General features: G+C 42.2%; 1 protein-coding gene across 5 annotated transcripts in view; it reads right to left on the minus strand.

Moving 5' to 3' along the window:
* scaper (S-phase cyclin A-associated protein in the ER) overlaps positions 1–21,592 on the minus strand; it is a 47,956-nt gene extending 26,364 nt beyond the window's left edge. The window contains exons 1-23 of one of the 5 annotated variants that reach the window (XM_086108199.1): positions 21,292–21,592; positions 16,817–16,934; positions 16,023–16,099; positions 15,524–15,721; positions 13,170–13,270; positions 12,734–12,850; positions 12,313–12,440; positions 12,156–12,235; positions 11,949–12,056; positions 11,189–11,542; positions 10,271–10,438; positions 10,118–10,184; positions 9,915–10,032; positions 9,585–9,696; positions 9,232–9,372; positions 8,968–9,123; positions 8,747–8,889; positions 8,041–8,122; positions 7,790–7,942; positions 6,561–6,668; positions 2,884–3,020; positions 833–898; positions 231–357 (exon numbers count right to left, since the gene is read on the minus strand). In XM_086108199.1, coding sequence (XP_085964325.1) covers positions 231–357; positions 833–898; positions 2,884–3,020; positions 6,561–6,668; positions 7,790–7,942; positions 8,041–8,122; positions 8,747–8,889; positions 8,968–9,123; positions 9,232–9,372; positions 9,585–9,696; positions 9,915–10,032; positions 10,118–10,184; positions 10,271–10,438; positions 11,189–11,542; positions 11,949–12,056; positions 12,156–12,235; positions 12,313–12,440; positions 12,734–12,850; positions 13,170–13,270; positions 15,524–15,721; positions 16,023–16,099; positions 16,817–16,934; positions 21,292–21,459 — 3,027 coding nt within the window. In that variant the 5' untranslated portion in view covers positions 21,460–21,592. Of the gene's footprint in view, positions 1–230; positions 358–832; positions 899–2,883; positions 3,021–6,560; positions 6,669–7,789; positions 7,943–8,040; positions 8,123–8,746; positions 8,890–8,967; positions 9,124–9,231; positions 9,373–9,584; positions 9,697–9,914; positions 10,033–10,117; positions 10,185–10,270; positions 10,439–11,188; positions 11,543–11,948; positions 12,236–12,312; positions 12,441–12,733; positions 12,851–13,169; positions 13,271–15,523; positions 15,722–16,022; positions 16,100–16,816; positions 16,935–19,266; positions 19,547–21,291 lie in introns of those variants that run through there. The other 4 variants (XM_086108196.1, XM_086108198.1, XM_086108200.1 and 1 more) reach the window with 4 other exon arrangements.
* Positions 21,593–22,164: the final 572 nt, after the last annotated feature.

The following is a 22,164-nucleotide window of genomic DNA, read 5'->3' on the forward strand; positions in this document are numbered from 1 at the left end:
TAATGACCGAGGAGACATGCAGAGTGTCTGGCATGACCTGCGCTCAGCTGCAGACGGCTCAGCCGACAGCCGAGCCCTCCAAAAAAAATCGGGACCACTGCTCAGAGCCAGCACAGGGACGGGATAAAGTTAAGTCAAACTGGATATTGATAGAGTATGACCGAATTCATTGAAAACCACGGGGGGACAAGAAGCTAATTTGTTTAAATCAATCAAGCCGTTTAAGCTACCTGTTTCTCCAAGATGCGAGAAATCTCTCCCAAAGTTCGATCCAGACCGGACACTTTATTGTTGGCCCACTGGCCACTATCTTGGCCCTGCAGTTGCTTCAAAAGGTCCTTCACCAGGCGTTGTAACCTGAAAATATAGTGGACAAAGGCAAACATCGGGGCACTAGTTTAATACATGTTGCAGTCATCAATTGAAGATTGAGTCATTAATTAATTTGACCTACAGCTACACTGCAAATTATCACAATAAATTATGGGCTTCTGCGAATGAAGTGAAATTTTTTTCCCCACCTGCAGTTTCAATAAAAGTCATCGGAAAGCAAACGGCGGCAAACAACAGACATTTATTGGACATTTTGGTTTCCACAAAAGGAGGTTTTGCACAACTGTCAAATCAAGTAGAAATAAAGACCTTTTTCCAAAAACTAGCAATTTGGAAAAATGCGATTCACTTTGCGCATAGTGACCTCCTCCTGAGACTAAAGTGAACAACTCTTTTTCAATTGCCAAAATAATCAGCCGTACAAAACAGGAAGTTTCCTAATTTTTGAGTAAAGACAAACATTTAAGATTTAAGAAGAAAAAAAAAAGATTGTACTTACTTGGCTTTGTACGGGGAGTCAGGAACTTGCGTCTTTGCCTCAAACGACGTCTCGTATTGCTTTGCTCTGGAGGGGTACAAGTGAAGAAAAAGTTTTTCAATCCGAGGGGAAAAGTGTTTAGCCTTCCAGTAAAGCAGGCTGCGGAGGAAAGTGTGAAAGGAAATAAAATGTTCGAGCCGAGTCTGTTTATTTGGCCTGTCAGCAGAGCGGCTCAGACACTACTGCTGATCTCAAAGCAGAAGCATTTTGCTAGCAGAGACTAAAATCATGATTAAATCATAATGTTAATTCCCCCTCTCACAGAAATCGAAAGACTCAAATTCCTTCTTTTCAGAAAAAGTAGGTCACGTAGGTGACAATCATTCAGTGTGTTGAAAGTGCGACCAGAAAGTCATGGCCATCAGGGTAGTACTGCCCTACTAGAATCCATGCCCAACTATATGGCTTTGCCTTGCAACTGCATCAAGCTTGAACAGGCATGATAAGGAACTACTGAATAGAACGCCTCAGGGTTCGTCATTGTCACAGATGACAGGCAGACGGGTGGCCGCACCTGAATGGATCTGAAGCAGCAAAAAGTACGGTAAGAAAGAAAAGAGAAATTTATCACAGCTGAACCATTTATCATTTTTGGATCGAAATTGTCAATTTCATGATTGTCAAAATATTTTTACTCCACACTTCAGTAGCTTACCTGCTCAGATCAATTCATATTTTATACAGGAGTGTCTTTGGAAGAACAATTCTGAGCTCCTCTCACAGCCACGCACTTCTAACACACACCGAGCACTCGGTTTGCACTGACCAAACCATAAGCGAAGAATTACAGACAGTACATTGTAAAAGCAGGCTCCTTGCAACATAGAAAAAAATGATGATGTAACATTCAGACAAAATGACCATGTTTTCCTTCCTAACACGCTTATCATTATCATAAAGTTGAGCTGGTTAGACATAGATTGGAAAAAGAGACATTTTTTAATGTCGTCTTAAAACCATTTACACCCAATGATGAAGCAGCCAACCTTTATGTTTTAAGAGGGTTCTGCACTTTTTTTTTTAATTGCCTTTGGGGGGCCTGCTGCCTTTGAGTGCAAGTCCCAACAGGGCTGGCGAGGGAGTGACAGAGAACAGATACGGATCATGTCACTTTCTCAACACCAGAGAGCCTCAACAAAGCCAAGAACAGCAGTATTGAGACTGAGGCACCAGGCCAGAAAGGCATGAATGTTACAGCCTATGGTGTTAAAGCACTCTTTTAAAAGCACGGATGATGATGAAACAGGACAACATTGATGAAGAAAACGTTACAGTTGATGCTTTACATATTAAAACTGTACGTGACTTTATAAACATGCCATTTTACCCACACAATCGACAAATTATTTTCTCCTCACACAATGACATATATACAGTGGTCCACCTTCATCGCACAAGTTACATTTTTTTAATACCCCTCTAACACATTTAAACTTTTTGCGCACAAAAATGATAATACTGATGCTGACACTAACACTATCCCTTGCCTCTAAAACTTAACAATTGTGGACACCAAAAGTTAAAACCAAAAAAATATCATAGTCTGTTTCACTCCTTGTTCTGATAGCCAGTTAAATTAAGTCAGCCCAGGTCCATGTTCTACTGTATAGCAACGGTGCCTCCAATTTGTTTATTAGTATTGATTTTTTTGATTTTTTTATTTCATTTTTTAAAAAATCAATAGCTAAAAGGAAGCCAAATAGGCAAGGCTAATACATGCTTCAACATGCGTACTGGACAGACAGAGATGCGGCCAATGGCAGGGCAGCAATTTGTTGGAAAGCTCTTTGCAGGTGGAAGGCCAGACCCAAGAGACCGATTTGCAGTTTTGCCGTGCAATCATCGAAAGTGCCCATAAATTAAAGTCATTAGTGTTACCTTGTGGACAGTCAGGATGCACATAACGTGCTTTTTTTAATTTAATTTTTTTTTAATCACCGCCAACTCCTGCAACACTTTGGTCCTGTGTCTCAGAGATGATAAGTGATGAACTCACTGAAAAAGATACCGACCTGGAGTTCATCCTGGCACGGAGCTTCTTCGCCTTCTTGCGGGCCTTTTGCCTCTCCTCGTTATCCTTCGCACTCTCAGAGGAAACGGAGCTGTCAGTCATGATGTCCACAATGTATTTCTTCAAGGAAAGATGCTCCTAAAACACACACACACAAGTGGAACATTATTCTATGTCTAAACAAGTAGTATTTTTTTTTTCATCAAACAACTCATATATTGTCAACTAAAACAAATTATCAGTTGTCTTTGTTTTCCTTTCAGTTTGCATCAAAGAAATTTGAAGTTAGGTAAACAAGACAGCCAACAAGGGTTTGAGTCGTGAAAATGATCCCATTAAACATATGAATGTAAAAACGACTGTATCCAATAATTACGGCAATACAAATCCAGCCCCCACCCATGGACATGCTTTTAGGCGAGAGGAGTCGCTTAAACCATTTTTGTACTTCCATCAAGAGATGGTAATTATGTTGTTATCCATCACACCAGAGGAGAGGCTGCACACATAAAAGGGCTTCCATTGAGACGTCAAAACTAAACCTCTGTGTGGGCTGCTATGGCCTTTGGTGACAAGTGCTGGTCCACCTGCAAGCTGAATGGAGGGTTTCACTACAGTGGAACGTAATACAGTTATCACAGTCAGTCAAAAGGTGTGGGTAAAGTTCATTAATCATTGCTTCTGAAAGATGACTAAATATGAAGTAGATTGTTTGGATCAGCCTATGGGAGTAATTGTAAAGTCACATTCAATGTATCAAGTGTTATATTTTAAATATTGTGATGAGACAGTCTCTTGTGGAACTCCTGTTCTGGGCGAATTTATTGATCCACATTGATACAGCTTCAAAATTCCAGAGCTCAAATCATGTCATCCCATTTTGCATTCCTTGTTTCACAAAGTGATTAATCGACATTCAATTTCACACAACTCGATGATGTTCAACCCTAGTCAGAAAGTGTAAAGACAAAACAAGATTCACCCAACTCTAATCCAGATTGCGAATTTGGTTAAATTAACTTTGATGTAGAACATCCACTTAAGTATCGGTTACGCCTAATCAGGATGAAGGTTATTAAAAAAAAAAAAGCTGAATGAATAAATTTAAATTTAATTTCCTCTAGAATTAGAATTAGTTTTGGATTTGAGGAAACCAAATGTTAATTCCCCAGTCAAACTCATTGTCTAGATTTTCAGTTGGCAAGTGTTAAAGCCTACCCCCCACCCCGTTTCTTCATACAGGTCAGTCATGACCCATAACCATAGATGTCATCTCACTTGCACTCAGTAATCTCTCTGAGAGGCTATCTCATGAGCTTGCCACTCACCTAATGGAACCGTTTCAATAATGCAACCAAAACATTTGTCCAAAATACATCATGCCGGTAATATAAAAAGGTAAAGTGAAATGTTATACTGCCACATAAGGAAAATGTTGACAAGCAGCTGTAGATGCTTTAGCAAATACAGATACAGTTATTACAAAAAGGGCTAGGATCAACTCAGTAGCTCGTAGAATGTTTGAGGCACTTAAATATGGTGGTGACAGACAGGTGTCTGCCACTGAACCATTGTCAGAAAGCAGCAAATACACTGGCCTGAGGGCTGCGGTGCCGCACAATGTCGCGTATTGCCTCTGGTGGGAGAAACATGACCCGCCTCTAAACATCCCTCTTTCTCTGGCATAGAGTTATCACAGATCTAAAAGGCAGCCCTCACAAATACATATTCTATGGGATATGTTCACCCAGTGCCTCTTTTGTCACTCACAAAAGGCCCAAGCGGGCAGCTTTCCATTTGGCGTTGAGCAAACAGCTGAATTTCATGTCAGTGACTAGACGATAAGTGATACGACAATGGATGGTGTTACAGTCTTCGGTGGTTCGCATGACATTTTTTGGGATCAAACTACCTCCTTTGGATGACATTTCAGCAAGGACATGTCATGAATACAAATCTGACACCCATGTTTGAACTGAAACGTTTTCCTTTCTGTAGAAAAGGCAATTTCAACACTGGAAAGGTGTCGAGTGTCAGATTTCAAAACAGCATGGGGAGTGAGAGGGGGACTTCAGCTGGCACTCTCGATATTTCAGCAAGGTTCTCAATTTAGGGGGCCATCGAAAGAGCGCTGAGCAGACCTCCTGGACTATTCGGGTCCTATGGGAGATCACTTCTTTGCAGCCTTGCTGTCCCTCTGTTGGACAAGCCTGCCAAGAGTCAGTAGTGTATAAAGGTGATCAATAAATATGGCATCTGACTAAAGCAATGTGCCTTTGGAAGCACATTAAACTAGGGCTGGGGAGAAGAGAAAAAAATGGGCTACAGGCCTACATTAAACCAAGGTATCACATTAAACCATCCAGGTAATGATTGATAAGACTGATTCATGATTCACTTCTTTTTTCCATAATGGCTTGCTGCTAATCCTTATATTCTCACTTTAATTCATGAGCCTCAGCAGGGGGAAAAAAAGACTAAATATAAAGACACAATTCCTTGCCACCAGCCTGTGCGGGAAAACCACTTGGCAACCTCTGCTCAGAGGAGCCGTCCTCATTTTAATTAAAAATATTTCATTACAGAGAGAGTTATGGAGTCACAGTCTTCAAAATAGCTAGCGATGGAATGATTGAAATAGTGGAGACCAAAATTAGGTTTGAAATAAATAATCTGAGGAGCCGCTGAAGAGTTCTCTAAACAAAGTCTTCAGCAATTCAGCTTAATTAGCTTTCACATATCGGGAGAGAAAAGAAATGCAAATCAAAAATGCCATCTGTCAGTCGTCAATCAGACACACAACCCAAAATATCCAATTTGGATATCCCATTCATATATATCACCTGGCCATTTGTCACTTTTCAAATTTCTATTTTCAGCAATGTGGGAATTCAAGGATGACGTACACTTGATGACATATTTGGTTTTTTCCTTCAGTTTTTACTATTTACATTTTTCCATTTTATTTATCCGTTATTGTTATTATAACTATTCATTCTATTTAATGCTCCTAAAAGATAACCTATGTTAGCTCTACAATTGGCAAATTTGTCAATTTAAATTTGCTGACGCACCTTCTCTTTTTGCTCCAGCTTGCGGAGTGAAAGTCCAGTGTTTATATTTGTGCACTTGCTTGGCCATAAACCCACTTCCTCGCTTATTGAACTGTCAAACAGAACAAACTGACTTGCGATAAGATGGAAAATACCCGAGAGGAAGAACGGTGACCATATCAATTATTCTCACAAGAGAGCGCGGAAGAAAAGCTTTGAATGAAAGAGCTAGTGGGGCCAAAGGTGCTGCGTATAGCACCAACAGTTGTCAGCCTCACAATGAGCGGCCCTGAAAAACCAATCTCATATTGCAGCCTGAGAGGCTGACTTGCATTGATGAGCTGCCTTCCCATGGAAAGCGCTCAATTGTGACCCCCCCAACCCCCAAAAAACAAAACAAAACAAAACAATGTGATGAGGTGATGTCACGCCTCCACTGGAGCACTGAACCCTGACTGCGTACATTTCAAGGCCCATTTGCAATCGCACAAAGTGAGGGGTTGTTGAATAAACAATAATAACAGTGCTATAAAAGACAGTCATCAGTTTCTTTGTCCTCTGATGCAACCCGAGAGGCATTATGTAGTAGAATAAACGTGCGTGTCATCGACAAGGTGATCCGCACCACTTCCTCGTCGGAGAGCTCCCGTCCCTGGATGCTGCTACTGTCTCGCACGGCCTGTTGGTGCCTCTTGCCCTTGGTGTGGCTGAACAGGTGCACCTCTGAGGAGATCTGCAAACACAAGCACAGTGGTCAGAGGTCACTACCGGCACAATTGAAACGGAGGCAGGAAGGGGTCATCAGAGTCCCACGGGACACTGGTGAAATGATACACCTCTTGGTTGTTTTTGTGCCAGTAGGACATGACCTACCCCTGCTGAACCTCTCAGGTAAAAACCAGAGCAATGTACTTAGGTTTGTTCCACAAGTCAACTGATGTATACCACGGCTAAAGGATGTCAGTTACATTTGTATGCATTTTACCATTAATTTAATATATGCAGTAAGTAAACGTGCAATTACAATTGTTTTTACAATGCAATTTCCGCGTCTTATAATGTCTTGCATTTCCAAAAGAGATTTTCGGGAGTGAAGGGTTGGTAATACGACACTTACAATTAGTCCAAACCATTATTCTTGAATTATTTTTGTTTGTTTGCTTTAAATGGAAAACCTAGAACGTGTGTGCCATGCATGGATTTATAATATTCAACGGAGTATGAGTAATGAGCAAGTGTGTAAATAATAACATCTCGTGGAAATTTCAGTCAAAATGTAAAATATCTCACCTTCTTTTAATACTGGCAAATTACGGACTAACTGCAAAAATAGTGTAGGCTTGACACTGTGGAGACTTTTCACCACGGACGAGGAAATGGTTGATGATTCTTTGCGTCACAGGTCATTAAATAAAGTGCTTCTTCCTGTGGACCTCTTCCTGATCCCTTGTGTCAGATGTTACACCAAGGTCATTAGTCAGTTCAACAAAATTCACTGAGCGGTTGATGCTCGTTTCACGTCAGGGTGCGCCACCTTTGTTTCCATGCGAACCAGGTTTTCACAAATAACTGCCTGTATGAAACGACATTGATTTCAGTCTACTTTGAGATTTTCTTTTGTAACTATTCCATTTACATTTTGGCAGTGTTAAAAACTTGGGCTGCAAGCAGTCCTTTTGTAATTACTTTATTTGACACAAGGGGGAGATAAAAGTTCTACTTTTCTACTCTATATATGTTTAACCTACTGAAAATAAAGCAGGGGGCTCCCTCACTATTTGGAGTTTCTTATATGTCCATATGGAATACCCTAACGAGCACATGAGAGTCTCCCACTTAACGAGATGTACGTACCACAACAGCGCAGAGTGAGCACTGTTTCTTGCGCTCGTATGGCGTTAGTTTGGGGGCGTAGTCCGTGTTCGCGTGTCGGCCGCTGCTGAGCTCAGCCGCCTTCTCCTTCCTCTGCTCCATTTGCTCCATATGCCTACGGCTGCTCTCGTCATGCTGTGGAAAAGCAAACAGAAAGCAAGGGGTCAGCTGGGAAATGGGGGGGCTTGCATGGTGTCTATTAGAGAGGCAAGGTGAGCCCTGTCTAAACTTACCTTCATTTGAATTTTCTTCTGCAGCTCTTCCATGGCCTCCTGTTGAGCTGCACTAAGAGCGGCCAGACGCTCCTCTCGGTCTCTTCAGACAATATAGAAAACAAGTACAGGTACATAAAGAAGTGAATATAGGGCTTGGCAATAAATTAGCATTTATTTTAGCCAGGGTAGACTGTCCATTTTAAAAATATCGTTAGTGGTGTAGTTGAGAGACAGACAACTTAGCAATGTCGGCCACATTGCTAAGTTGTTGCTGTATTTAGCAACTTTTACAAACCCACTTGTGACTAATGAGTTCATCCAGAAAGAAAGAAAAAGACAAAATGAGCGTATACGCTTTCCCATTCAATTGCTTTCGATGACATATGCCTGTTGTACAACTTTACATGAGAAAAGATCATTAAGAGTGTCAGCAACAGCGAGCTGTAGTTTTATATTTTATGGTGTTAAATTGTTGAATATTGAAAATTGGGTTTACATACAATACGTTTTGATAAAAGATATATTCTAGTATTTTTATTAATATTTTCTGTGGAAGTTAATGCTGAGAAATGAATTTCATGGAGGAAAAAAATATGTCAGCTTGTTTGCAATCAGAAGAAATCTAAAAATTCCCAGAAGGGGGAGAAACAAAACTACAAACTTGTTTTGAGTAATGTCATTACTATTGCTATTTCTATAATGACAACACTGAGAAACTACGAACCTAGCTCTCTCCCGTGCCGCATCCTCTCTTGCTTTTTCTTTTTCCTGCCGCTGCTGTTCAATACGAGCCTCCTGCTCCTTGCGCCGCATCAACAGCTCCTCCACGCGTGCCTGCCGCTCAGCTTCGAGGGCTCGTTTACGTTCCTACCAAAGAAGAAAAAGCAGGATGTGAACAAGGATTAAAGACATGTAGACTAACTATGCGAATGTTTGCAGCCGCACCTGCACAGCTTCATCTCTGGCCTGCTTTTCCTCCTGCCTCCTCTGCCTATCCTCCTGGAGCTCATTAAGGCGTTGCTCATATTCATTTAATTTCGCCAGGGCATCGTGTCTCTTGTTCTGGGCTTCAAGAGTATTGATGAATGCTATTTCATTTACCTGAATGGACAATGAGTGGTCAAACATACAATTACCATTTCATAAGATACGGCTCCAAAGCAACATTTCGAAATATGGATTCAGTTATTGTTAACTTGTCCCACTTACCTTGGCCTCTTCCTCTTGAGCCTTCTTCACAATGGCCTGGAGTTGCAGCTCTCGTTTTAACTCTGCATGCAGCAGCTTTTCCTCCATCATCTTCCTCCGTTGTTCCAACAACTCTTCCTTCCATTTCCTCACCTCCTTTTCCTGTAGAAATCAAAAATGGAGAGCCACGTGTGGCAAAAATAACACCGATAGCTTCTCAATCACTGGAGATTAATCCCAAAATTCTATCCACATTCAAGAATTGTACGTCTGTCTTTAGACTCAATTGCCAGGGCAATTTGATAAAATCGTAAAACCGCTTACACCGAGAGCCTTTAGGAAGGATTTTCATTACTCAACATGCATTCACTCACCCTTTCCAAAAGCTTCTGCAGTTTGAGCGTCTTTTCCTCTCGCAATTTGTCTCGCAGCTGCTGAGCCTTCAGCTGTTTCTCTTCATGTTTCTTCTTTGACTCTGCAATAGTCCTGTCCGAAATATGATCATAAATCATTCATGTTTTAGTTAACATAGCTTGACAATGGCTTGAGAGTCAGATAAGTCCTGTGGTATGTTGAGGGTCTTTGGGTGGTAGCCTAACAGTTACACGGTCAGACACAATAAATTGGCCTTTTGACACTGTCTGCTGAGTTAAATCCGTTTTGTATGCAATTAAGTTGATTTAAAATATAGATATATATATCACCTTTTGCGTGATGGCGAGGACAATTTTTCATGCATGTGGATCCCGTGTCCAGGAGGTCGAGCCGGCTCTTCCTCCACCATGTCGCCCCATGAGGTATTCTGACGCCAGGCCTCCCTCGCTTCAAATGATGAGTAAAGAAAATATTTGTGGTGTAATACATTTTCAACCAATTTACAGCTGAGCTGACACATTGAAATCCATACCATCATAGTCTGCCAACATTTCACTCCACTCCATATTGGGCCCACACCCTGCATTAGCCATGCCAGCCTGAAAGGGCGTGAAAGAAAGCAAGAAAACAGTTCAGAGGAACTAAGTATGCTTTTTAGGGATTGAAATATGCCAATTTGTCTAACCGGGAAGTCATTTTCGTTGTCGGTCTCAAGATCATTGTTCTCTGCTTGAATCTCTCTGGTCAGCTGCTCTTCTTCTGCGATGGCACTGGCAATCGCTTCTTCATTAGCCTTCTCTAGTCGATCGGCAAGCTCTTCTTTCTTAGCCAAGACCTCTGCCATGGACTGAGGCTGGACACATGGTGCAGGTGTCACCATACACAGTATGGCAGATATAATAGAATTTGACAATTAAAAATACTTGCTACCGGGCTAAATTTATCTATTGGTAGGGGATTCGTAACAAAGAAAGCCCACATCAATCTCATCACATTTTGAATCATGGGGTGGTCACAAAAATCACAAGTGAGGAAGCATTCCACTGTCATGCAGAGCACATTTACCGTGAGGATGAAGAGATGGTGGAATCGGCAAATGACTTGGCTTTTATATGGGGTCAAGCAAATGGGCATTAAAAAGTGGGTCTGAATATGAAGCAAATATGAACGTGGCCGCCCCAAGAACAGAAATTGATCATTAAAATGGGTAGTCCACCTTAAATGAGAACCACTGTGAATTGATGGTAATGGTTAATAACAACACTGAAATTTGTGTTGAATTTAGTGTTAAGTGCAGTACCAACCTTTTACATGTTTGTTAAACTTTGCGTACATTTGACCAGATCCACAGAACAAATATTTTTGGTGAACAGACCACTCGCTACAAAACAAAACAAAAACATCTATTCACAGCTATTCTTCAGTGAATGGTGCTAACACAACATTACACACAGCTATGTAGTCTTGCCGACACATTTGGTCAGGGGACTGCTTCAGATCGACTTTGTTTAGGCGGTGAAACACCCATGAGAGCTTCGTGGACTCCCCTCGTACCAAACCCAGGCCCACCCCTCCCTCTGCTCCTCCATCTCTCAGCACTCACAGTGGAAAGCTCTGTGGGGTCCAGCACACTCTCCAGTTTCACCGCATCCATGGGAGTCTCAGCCTGTTGTGGAGCAGATGTGGCCATGCCCTGCAACGCGCCCCCCTCAGCCACACTGTCCCCCAAGGCCAAGGGTCCGCCGAGCCCATCCGTCTGAGGTCGCTCTAAGGATGCAGAGTGGGCGAGGGCAGGGGGTGGGACTGATATGGTCATGTCTGCTGGTGGGGCTGCAGCTGAACACAAGGTGGGCTCTGGGGCTTGGGAAGGGGTGATATCAGCTATAGGGGGAGGCGCGTCGTCGCGGGGAGCGTCGACACCCGAGTGCCCCGAGTCTTGTGCATTCTCTGCTGGGGGCTGCGCCGACAGTCACAAACAGACATACACAGGCAGATGCAAGCTCCATTAAAAACATGCATTTCACCAGAGCAGTAACAAAAACACAAATCATGCAGGGAATCTTGCTACTGACATGCCCTCAACACCCAATTCTGATCCAAATTTGTAGATGGATAAGAATTGGATTTTAAAACCAAATGATGAATAAGCGACTCCTGTGTTAATTGTGAATTTCTCGGGTGGGTGAAAGCAGCTTTAAAGCCACTGAAAGCAATCTATTGAAAGCTATGCGTTTCTGAACATCGTGAGCCCAAGACAAAAATAATGTGATTGGTGAAACACTCTCATATTTATATTCTCATTGTGAATAATCGATATCGTTCTATGAAGGCGAAGCATGTCTTGAAGTAGTGGACCAAAGTACCTCCACAGTATCCCTACTGACTGGATGTTTATCCTTCTCTGGGGGATCCTGGAATGTCGGAACTTTCTTCTCTGAGTCCACCTGGGTTGCGTCCACATGAGTGGGGCACTGGGGACAGACGGGATGCTCTTCTTGTGGCGGTATAAGTGACCGGTTCTTGGTGCTGTCCTGCTTTGGGGCGACGTGAGTGGCCAATACCGGACTGACCTTGGCAATCATGGTGGCAGAGCGAGGCTTGGCCGCACGACCTCGTTGGACAGTTTCCCAGCCTTCAGAATCTTTTTTACCTAAAAACAAAACAGTTCATTGTTTTGTCCCATTTTCATGCTTCGTTCCGGGTTTGTGCAGTGAAAAGATGTCTTACTTGGCTTTTCGACGGAAGAAGTCATCAGCTGAGTAGAACTTGGAGCAGACTGCGTACATTTCACTCTGTCTGCCCAACTGGGGCCCGTAAGAGACAGCCGGGCTGCGGCCAGTGCGGGTGGAGGTCCACTGGATAAGACATACACAATATACAACAAATTAATAACAAACTAAAAGCCATGTACACATTTTGCCCCTACAGCAAATATACATACTGCTTTACTAATAATACCAATCTGAGTGTTAAAGCTGAGTATAATTGTCTTTGTAAAATTAATATTGGTGCATATTAATTTTTTGTTTGTGTAGATGGAAGAATGATGGGAGTGTGTTGTTAACACAAATATTTCAAAGTAAAGGTCCAGTAATGTGGGCGCTACTTTTTGGCAACGCACAGTGAAACAAAGAGATAAAAGATTTACCCAAAATTTAGGGCCCGACGTGCACCCGGGGAGGAAACCATTCTGTCTGCAGAGGCATTAGGCACCACGTGACGTCCTGGTGACATCTTACGTAATTCCCAGGCCAAAGATGTGGGCCTGTACATTAAAAGCAGTGGTAGTGAGACAACACAAATAAATATTTAAAAAGCTATTCAGGTACAGTATAAACTTTGACAACTGAAGATTTATATGTCCAAGTGGATACAGACAAAGCAATGGTTTCTGTGATAAAGAGAAAATAAACTTGTGGATCTTTTTGAAATGGAGCCAGGGCCATTGATCCTTTGTTGGTGCCTGAAAGCCAATGAGCAGACAACAGCACTTTGTGGTCACAGTTCGACCTTGAAAAGGGAGGCTGGGGGGGTGGCAGTAAACAAACAGGAAATGAATGAGGGCAAAAGACAAAAGAGATCACCTGTTCTGGGCATCGGTTTTCTCTAGCTTCTCCTGGAGCTGAATCCAGTCGATGAGGGCTTTGAAATCCCGCACGTAGTTGTCCAACATCATCAACACTTCCTGAGAAAAAAAGAAATGCAAAATAACAGCAAAAGGTGAAAAAAAAATACAAGTAATAGGCCTGATAATCAGTTAATTGCTCAGTCAGTAATTGATTGATTGTGCGCTATTAACCTTGAAGTTAAAAAAAAAAATGCACTAACTGGTGACAACAACCAGATAAATCGGCTGATGATGGATACAGATAGTGGCTTGATAGACAGGTAGATATTCCTCTTAATACAGCAATGACATGGAAACAGGAGTTGAGAACATTCACATCGCGGATATGCTAGTCCATTAAAATATAGTCATAATTTTTTTTTTAAATTACAAGGACAGTTGAAACCTGAACAGAGGAAAGCTCAGCATGTGCGCAAAACACTTTGAGGCAAAACAGAGCAGGTACATTGTTGATAGGGAATCCCTCTTATCCGCACTTGTTTTTTGTTTGTTTTTTAGATGTCCCAGAGGTGTTGGGCTGTTGGGAGCTACCGCCCACCATGGCCACAACCAACCCTCCGCAAGCTCTAATGAAAGCAGACAACTGATGGATGGAGATCGTGAAGGGAGTGGTAATTGAGAGTAAAGCTTCACAGTGCTTTTAGTTAATAGACGAGTCAGGCCAGTGAAAGATGCATCCAGCGTCCAGCAGCAGCTCCGATGATTGGAGCTGGTTAACAAAGACCGTCTCTATTGCTCGCCGCTCATTTGGTAAAGACGGCCGAGCCGGTCCTCTGACGGACAAAGTCCACAGCGAATGGAGGTATCGTAAAGTGGCTTTTAGCATGTTAACAGGTACACTTACCCACTAAATACAACCCTCACATAACATTTCACGACGAATGACAACATGTTTAACCTCCGAGAGGCCTTGCCATTAGGCCGGTCAGTAAAAGCCAGTGGACCATATAAAGACACACAAAACAAATGGATCATTTTGATTTTTGGGGGGCTTCATTTAGAGAATGAATTTGGAAAAATATACACTAACTGGCACAACATTAAGAGGTGCTACTGCATAATCAAATTAATTTCTGCAAGCTGTATCGAAATGTTTACATTTATTAAAATAATAAGTGCCAGTTTTATTGACACTGCAAACAAAGTATTAAGTACTACACTTGTAGTCCATGTCATAACATGACACACACACACTTTTTTATCACTTGGCCAAATATCTCAAAAAACTGTTGTAGATGTCATTATAGATTGCATAAATGTAAATAATAAATTGCCTGGTAGGTAAACGTAACAAACAATGTCTGAATGTAAAATTTTACCATCCAAATTGAAAGATCTGAAACTATGTAAACTGTGATGTGTAATCTTGACTGCGTTGTGTAGTACTGTCCAGAAAAAAACATTTCCGGGGAACAAAAAGAACAAATAACTGTGAGTTACTCTAATTCAGCACAAATGCATCACTCTCTAGGTTCAGACAACTATTTCAATCAGTGTAATTTGAGCAGCAATAATACAATCTCTGTCCAAGATGAAGGCTGTTTTTATGGCTTAGGTGCTATTAGAAAGGGTTTGTTGAGCTGTTTGTGTGAGAACAGCCCACAACTCCACTGGGGGATTGTAGGTGGGGGGCTGTCAGAGCACTCTCATTCAGGATGACTCCATCATCTATCAATTTCCACTGAGCCCAAACTGGGTGGGATGGGGGTTATGAACAGCACCCAGTTCCAGAGCCATTACAAAGCATTAGTGTGTTGTGAGATGAGCGGAGTTTGAAGGGGAAAAAAAAAACAAAAAAAAAAAAACGCGATATAGTGATCACACCACATGGATCAAGGCTACAGTCCTGACCACGGACAATTACCAGAACCATGCTCGGCATAATGCAAGCTAGCAGATGATTTAATACAACACAAGAAGCGCTAATCAACTATTCAAAATGTAGCACAAAAACAAAACTCACAAAATCCGCTCCAAAGTCAGGTTCAACATACAGTATAGCAATACTCAACAGTCAAGAGAATAACAATATTTTCAGGAAGTAAGATGCCCAAGAAACACAAAGTCTGTCATCAATATTCTGAGCAGGCTGCCAAGGGCGAGCCCTGTGATAATTCTCTCAGCAGCGTGGGCCTCTGACAAAAAGCAGAACTCAAGAAGAATGTGGCCTCTATTTAGATGCCAATGCTTCCCTCTAGTGTTCATATCAACAGGGGGGGGGGGGGGGGAACACGACCCCACAGCCACGAAATGTAAATTTCAGTTTATGAAGTTCTGTTGCGTAGTATTAGTTTTTTCAAATGTGCTGACCTTGCATTCTACAACGCTTTGATCGGACTCGCACGTGACGTAGATCTCATCCACTGCACGTCGCAAGTTGTCAAACAGAAAGGCCCAGTAGCGTGCTCGTAGGTCCACTTTGCGAGGCTGCCGGGCTTTTGTAGGGCTTTTCTCTGCCCCCTTTTCCAACAAGGTGCCAGCTATGCTTTTACTCTCCACACCAGTATTCTGAAATCAAACAACAGCAACACATCCCCAGTTATAAGAGTGGCATTCGTTTCATTTGTTTACTTTTAAAAAAAAAATTATATCAATGTTGGAAAACGTTTTAAATAATTTATCTTGGACTTTTTACTAAATAGCATTTAAAAAAGCATGTGAACAGGAGTGTGTAGTGAACGTTTTTTTTTTTATCCAACTTTATGTAAAATGCTTATTAGGGGTGCGTTGAAGAGTTCAAAGAACAAAGTGTAAAAAGTAATTAAATGTGTATCTGGTGCCCTCTGGTGGAGATAGATCCAAAACTCACCGGTTTCTTATTCCTTTGCTGCCCAGAATGAGTCCTTTGGGCTCTTGAGCTGCCAGTGGTGTGACTTTTGGACTTTGCTGCACGGAGAAAATGGAAAGCATCCTTATAAAACGACTGATCCAATTAGAAATGTATCCCAACGGACAGTGTGTGCCATCAAGCATAACAAATGAAAGACCATTTACAAGTATACAGCAGAATATCAGAGACGGAAAATGCATGACATTGGTCCTCCCGGAGTTCACAATGTTCACATTTTGCCCTCCGGGAAACTGTCACCATTGTGAAACTTATACACTTTTCAAGTACAATTTTAGTATTCATAGCAGTCAGCAGCAAAGTGTCAGTCAAGTCTTGTGGGATGTCGTGCATGGCTGTTTTGAATTCAACGTTTTATATGGCTTAAGAGGATTATTTTTTCTAAAAGCCATCTTTTTTTTAACTTAAGACGATCCATTGTACAATCGTGCTTCCTGACAGTTCCACCAATCTTTAAACTTTTCAAAAAATGTCACAATTCTTTGACTTGGAGATAGCACAAACATATTCTACTGTGCTAACTAAAAGTCACTCATTTTGTGGCTAGAGAGGAGAGTAATTATTTCCATCATGGTCAGATGCAATAAACGGGAAGAAAACAACAAACTGATAGAACTGCACTGAAGGAGTGTGGGAGGGGCGTGAGTGGGAAAACAGAGTGAACAGAGTGGCTCCTTGTGTGAATAATTTCGGGAAAAAAGCGTTAAGGTAGCCTCTTAATGCAGAAACATAAATTTGGCTTGCAAAGCACTGACCTTCCTCTTCTTTACTCTCCAGTGGGACACTCCACGCAATCAGGTTCCGAGCAGCGCGACCTTCTTCGGCGACGATCTTTCGTACTTTATCATGACTGTTGGAGCGCTGGAAAGATGCCTGCAAGAGGATACAGAACGTCAATATTTCACCTCATACAGGATCAGGTGGAAAGCAGTCGGACTGACGATAAGGAGAGTTTCACTCCAATATACATGTCACGTACAATGGTGCCTTGAGCTACGAGTGACCCAATTTATGAATTTCTCAAGATACAAGCGCAATTTTTTGTTTTGATTGTCGAGCATATAAATATGAGAGACTTGAAGTTGACGGAGGTGGACTCGACTGACATCCCAACAAGCTGCGGTTTAGCACATGGAAAGCAATTAAAAAAGAAAAACAAAGAGGCTTCAATGTGGGGGTTTTTTGTCACTCCTAGTTGAGCTTTACTATCAAACATAAATATACACTTTTTGCACAAGACTTACAAGCCTTTTCATCACATTTGCAAGACGTTGACTTTCAAGTCGCGACGCATCGCACCCTTCGAGCCGTTATCCCCAAAATGCTGAAGGAAGAAGCATCTTAAGAAAACCACCACTCTCTCTCAGATAAAACCATCCACTTTTCTGCACTTGTGTGCAAGAAAGTCACATATAGTGTCTTGCACCCATTCACCTGCTGTGACATTTTTTATTGGATGCATTCTTTGCTCCAGTATAGTTCTATAGATCTTGTGTTGGCTCTCACTAGTCTATTTGAATGAAGCGGCTGGTGTGTGTTGCTTCGAGTTTGGCAGTGTGACGTAAGGGTGTTGTTGCTATGGTTACCCATTTCGTACAGTGCTAAAACGTGGTGTGATTTAGTGTGAACGTCTGCAAAAGGGCACGTTGCAGACTTGAAAATATCCAGCTTTAAAGGCAACAAAGAATTATTCTGGAACTGGACGCAATCAGCAATGGGATGCACATATTTGACTTCATGCCATAGAGCTGTGCAATATATTGCACTGTGACAATGATGCAACATATCGGTGAGCGCTAGCCTGGAGTCAAATGAGCCACGAAGCGAGCGCATTAAGCAGAAATAAGTCTGTGACAAGAAACAGCTCGAGGATGGAACCAATGCGCTTTGCGGCCAATGTGCAGCATGGCTGACCTACACATTGAGTATGCATCAGTGAGCGTGGATGCTCAAACCACAGCAAAATAAAAAGTCCCACATAACATTGTTGTCCTTTGCACCACAAGACCGGCTGTGAAATAAAATCTGGCAGTGAATTCTCTCTGGCGTTTTAAAGTGTTGAAAGGAGAGAACAAATGCGCTTTGCACTTTCTATCAAGTCAACAATATGATAAAAACAACTCAACGTGCTCAGTTGTTAAAGAGACTGCATGATTCTGATATTCATGTCTTTAGTCTTTCATTCATTGGAGTCTCGTTCCATATAATGGCCTCGACTTCCTCAGCTTTAATTAATAACTGTTGTTTGGTTTGTTTATTGAACATAAAACATATACAGTAATAATTTGACAGAAAATAAGGTAAATAAAATAGTAAAAAAGTAAGAAATCAGTCTTCATTCAACACAGTTATTATGTTCAAGGGAATAGGAAGAAGTAAAAAAACGTATCTAGTCCTACCCCGTTATGTGTTTATATCTAATAAATCATTTTTATATCAATCAGAAAAGAAAGAAAGTAAGAAGAAAGAAGTCTCATACTTTACCCTTAACCGTGATATTTTTACCGTGAAGCAAGGAAAGTTGAAAACGACCATCGGGTGCATTTTTTTTCGTTCTGCCTTTGTTCAACCTGAAACATTGTCTTACTAATTAGTCACAGAACAACCCATTGGCTCAAATGTACATTTGTGGTTATTCTTGTCATCAGAAAGAAAAGATGTCCATTCCAAAGCAACACAACAATAAATTGTCGATGGCTTTCAAAAGCAAAATTCTGCAGAAGAATCGCTTCAAGAGTTATTCATCAGGTAGAATAGCTTGTGTGGGTGTCACATTATGCAGTGCTAACGTGCACAGTGCATTTGTCCTGATACTATTTAATGTTCCCTGGGGAGATACCCAGCTGACCTACTTTTGGTGCGCAAAAATTCTTCATGGCAAGTGGTCTGTGCTTTATTCTTCTTAGCAATAAGAACACAGAAATTAGATGACGCTCTGAGCCTTGAACACAAATACAGGAGAATCCCTTGCCCGCTCGCTGCTAATAGACAACACAACGCTATAAGCCACCTAATTAGCAGAGCATCGCCGGTCTCCTGAACTAAACTGGAAAAGGGCGCAGACTTCTTCGCTGTGCACCGGAAACAAGAACCACTTTCCAAGCCGGTGGTGTGAGGAGCAAGTGTAAGGTTTCCCTTTCGGTCCCGGCAAGCAAAAAAACAGGAGCGAGCCCCGTAGGAGGAAAGCAAAACATGAAATACATACAGAATAGAAGAGGAGTGCAGAAGCCGCTTCTTGGTCCTCGTCCAGCCCTGACATGCTGTTGCTGCCCACTTCAGGCGCCCTCATCCCCCTCACCAGCAGCGCCACTTGTGCTACAGGCCAAGACCATCTGACAGGGGGACGAAAATAGACTCCCGGTGCTCGCCCCACAACGTCATTGCAACTTGCCCCGATAGTTCAACTTGTCTCTGAGAAGACTGGGGAGTTAGGCCCAAACTGGCTGCTGCTGTCCATCAGCTCGGCACTGCGTGCCGCTTGTTACATTTGCAGCTTCTGTGCTCCACTTGGGAGCCCCCCACCCCACACACTCTCTCTTCCTCGCACTCTCCTCCTGCCGCCACTCTGCGCAGTCATGCACACAGCCCCCTCCCACCCCCAACCTGTGCTGCTCGTGATGAGAGTGTAGCTGCAGGCGAGGGGACAGCGTGTGAGTGTAACCATGCATTCATATTAGCAACATAAAAGTGATGCCCACAATCTGATTGGATGATAAGTCATAGTCTTATGGGGGATTAAAAAAAGTGCAAGCCTTCATGGTTTAACTGCATGCAAAATGCTACTTTAGGATCGGCTATTTTTGCATCTTAAATATTTATATTTTAAGGGCTGTGTCAGAGGTGGTTAGAACAGCCACGAGGTCCTAAATATCAGCACAGACCCTCCTGTGTTTAATTAATCGAATACAAAACAACATTGCAGTGTAGTAGAATTTATATCAACTGGTAAAGGCTACAATTTGTTAAAGAAAAAAAAGCTTCATTTTGATTGGTAGGCTTTATTTTTAATAGGTGTAATTCATGTATTTTATAGTGTCTAGTTTAGTGCTGAAGAAGTGCAGTTTGCATGTTGACATATCACTGTTTTGGTTTACGTAAAAAGTTCAAGAGATAAAGCCACTGATTTTTTGGAGGGGGGTCAAAACTCGAAATCACACGGCCACCCCCCCCCCCCCCCCCACACACACACATGGGGCGGTCGATATTTTTTCCGTGGCTTCTCTTATGAACAAATTATCCAACGCCCCCCAAAAAATGATTGTAATTAATTGCAGGTGCTGACAATCACAGAGCATATTAGGTGTGGGAAAGGAATTACAACAGCCTCACACACAAGCCCAGCACTGCCCAAAGTACAAGGCCACATTTTGTCCTCCCACAGACTCTGCTTGGCCCTCAGAGAGACCATGAAGTCAAAGTAAAATGTAAAATATGTTGTGCTTTTATTTGGAAAATTATGCTTTTATTTTATGTGAACACATGGAGATCAGTACAAGTGAGGTCGTGAGAGCTGCCACTGGTGTCTGCAGTGTTGCCAATTTAGCAATGTTTTTCCGACATTTAGCGACTGTTCTGGGGGGAAAAAACGTACACAATTTTTTCGTTTGGGCAGGACAAAATTTCGAGACATTGTGTGCGTGTGTGTGCATAGCTAGACATCTATGTAGCTATCTCGATAGACAGATTTTGTCAATAGTTTACCTTAAAGAAAACAAACTATTACTCTTCCTTAACGTGAAAAGATTTAAGGTGTGGACATTAAATGTGTTGCCTCTGACACTAATTTGCATTTACATTTTGTTTTGATGCTGTACCTATTGTGAACCGAACCAGAGCTTAATCCCGTTTTAACACTAGTAGTATCATGACTGTATCATTGTAAACCAGTTTAGACATGCAAATCGTCCACTCACTGTACACCATCACTCATTTAGATTGAGCAACACGAGGAGTTTGTTGTAACTAGTCACCATTCAGTGTACGTTAGCATCGTTCCTATTAGTCATTTCCACAGCACAGACACATGTGACTGCTAACCATGGTGTCAAAAAAGATCACAGGAGAACTGGTAGCCACACCCACTTGAAGGTAAGGGCATCCCAAAATGCGTTTTATCGCGGCTGCTAGCTAGCAGCAGCTTTAATCCAGCTATGCGCCAAACAAAGACGTCGGAGGCGACCACTAGGTCCTCAATTTCAACAGAAAATGAACGAAATTAGATTCCGGTTACCTTGAGCGCATTAATGGATGCGTTTTTATTTTTGCCTCCTCCATGTGACGACCCCGAGCTGTTGCTCCCAGACCTTTCCCTCCCGTCACCTCCGTGGCCGACTCTCAGTCCCAGACGGTGCTGCCCCGCGCCGCGCCGTCGTCCGTCGTGGCGACCGTCTTTGTTCATCGAGTCGCGCTATGTCCAACGCTTGGTCGGTGATAAATTTGAAACCAGTCGTTGAAATTCGTCCAGTTGTTAGAATGGATGGAAAACCATGTTACATGACAGCGAGTTTAAGATACCAAGAAACGGAAGTCAGTTGACATTGCGAAGTTTTGGATAGACGGCATGCGGTCCAATCACATTACTCGAACGTGAGAGCGACATGTTTGATATCCAATCGAGTGCAGAATAATTCGGGTCACAAGCGGGACTTGTTTATGAGGGGCGGGACTGCACGTCTCTACCATGGCAACCATAAAGATTGAGCGGGCATTTCGCTGAACGTGAGAAAATTAATTTACTTTCAAAATAAAGGTAATATCATGGTGCGGCGTTCTGGATACAATAGGAAATCGGCATTTACGTTATTAGAAGACACAGAATTCCATTAATTCGGGACACCATTTCAGAATGACTTCCTCCAAAAAGCTGTCATGTCGAGTGAAATAAATTGTGAAAAATAGATTTACTCGAGTGTCATCAATTCTCTCATACTTACGATTATCTCCATTCTTGCTCAAGTTTTTTTAATACCGCTGTAGCCTCGACAATGCTGTCCCAATGGAAGTGTTTCTAAGTGAGTTATGTTTTGTCTCATGCGGTTAATAAACACGAGACCGCAAGCGAATTACAAGTGATAAATATCTTGCAAGACTTGAAACGTACGTT

This window comes from Hippocampus guttulatus, chromosome 4 (genome assembly GCF_054856545.1).
Source record: "Hippocampus guttulatus isolate MCC_2025c chromosome 4, RoL_Hgut_1.0, whole genome shotgun sequence".
NCBI classification, from domain to species: Eukaryota; Metazoa; Chordata; class Actinopteri; order Syngnathiformes; family Syngnathidae; genus Hippocampus; species Hippocampus guttulatus.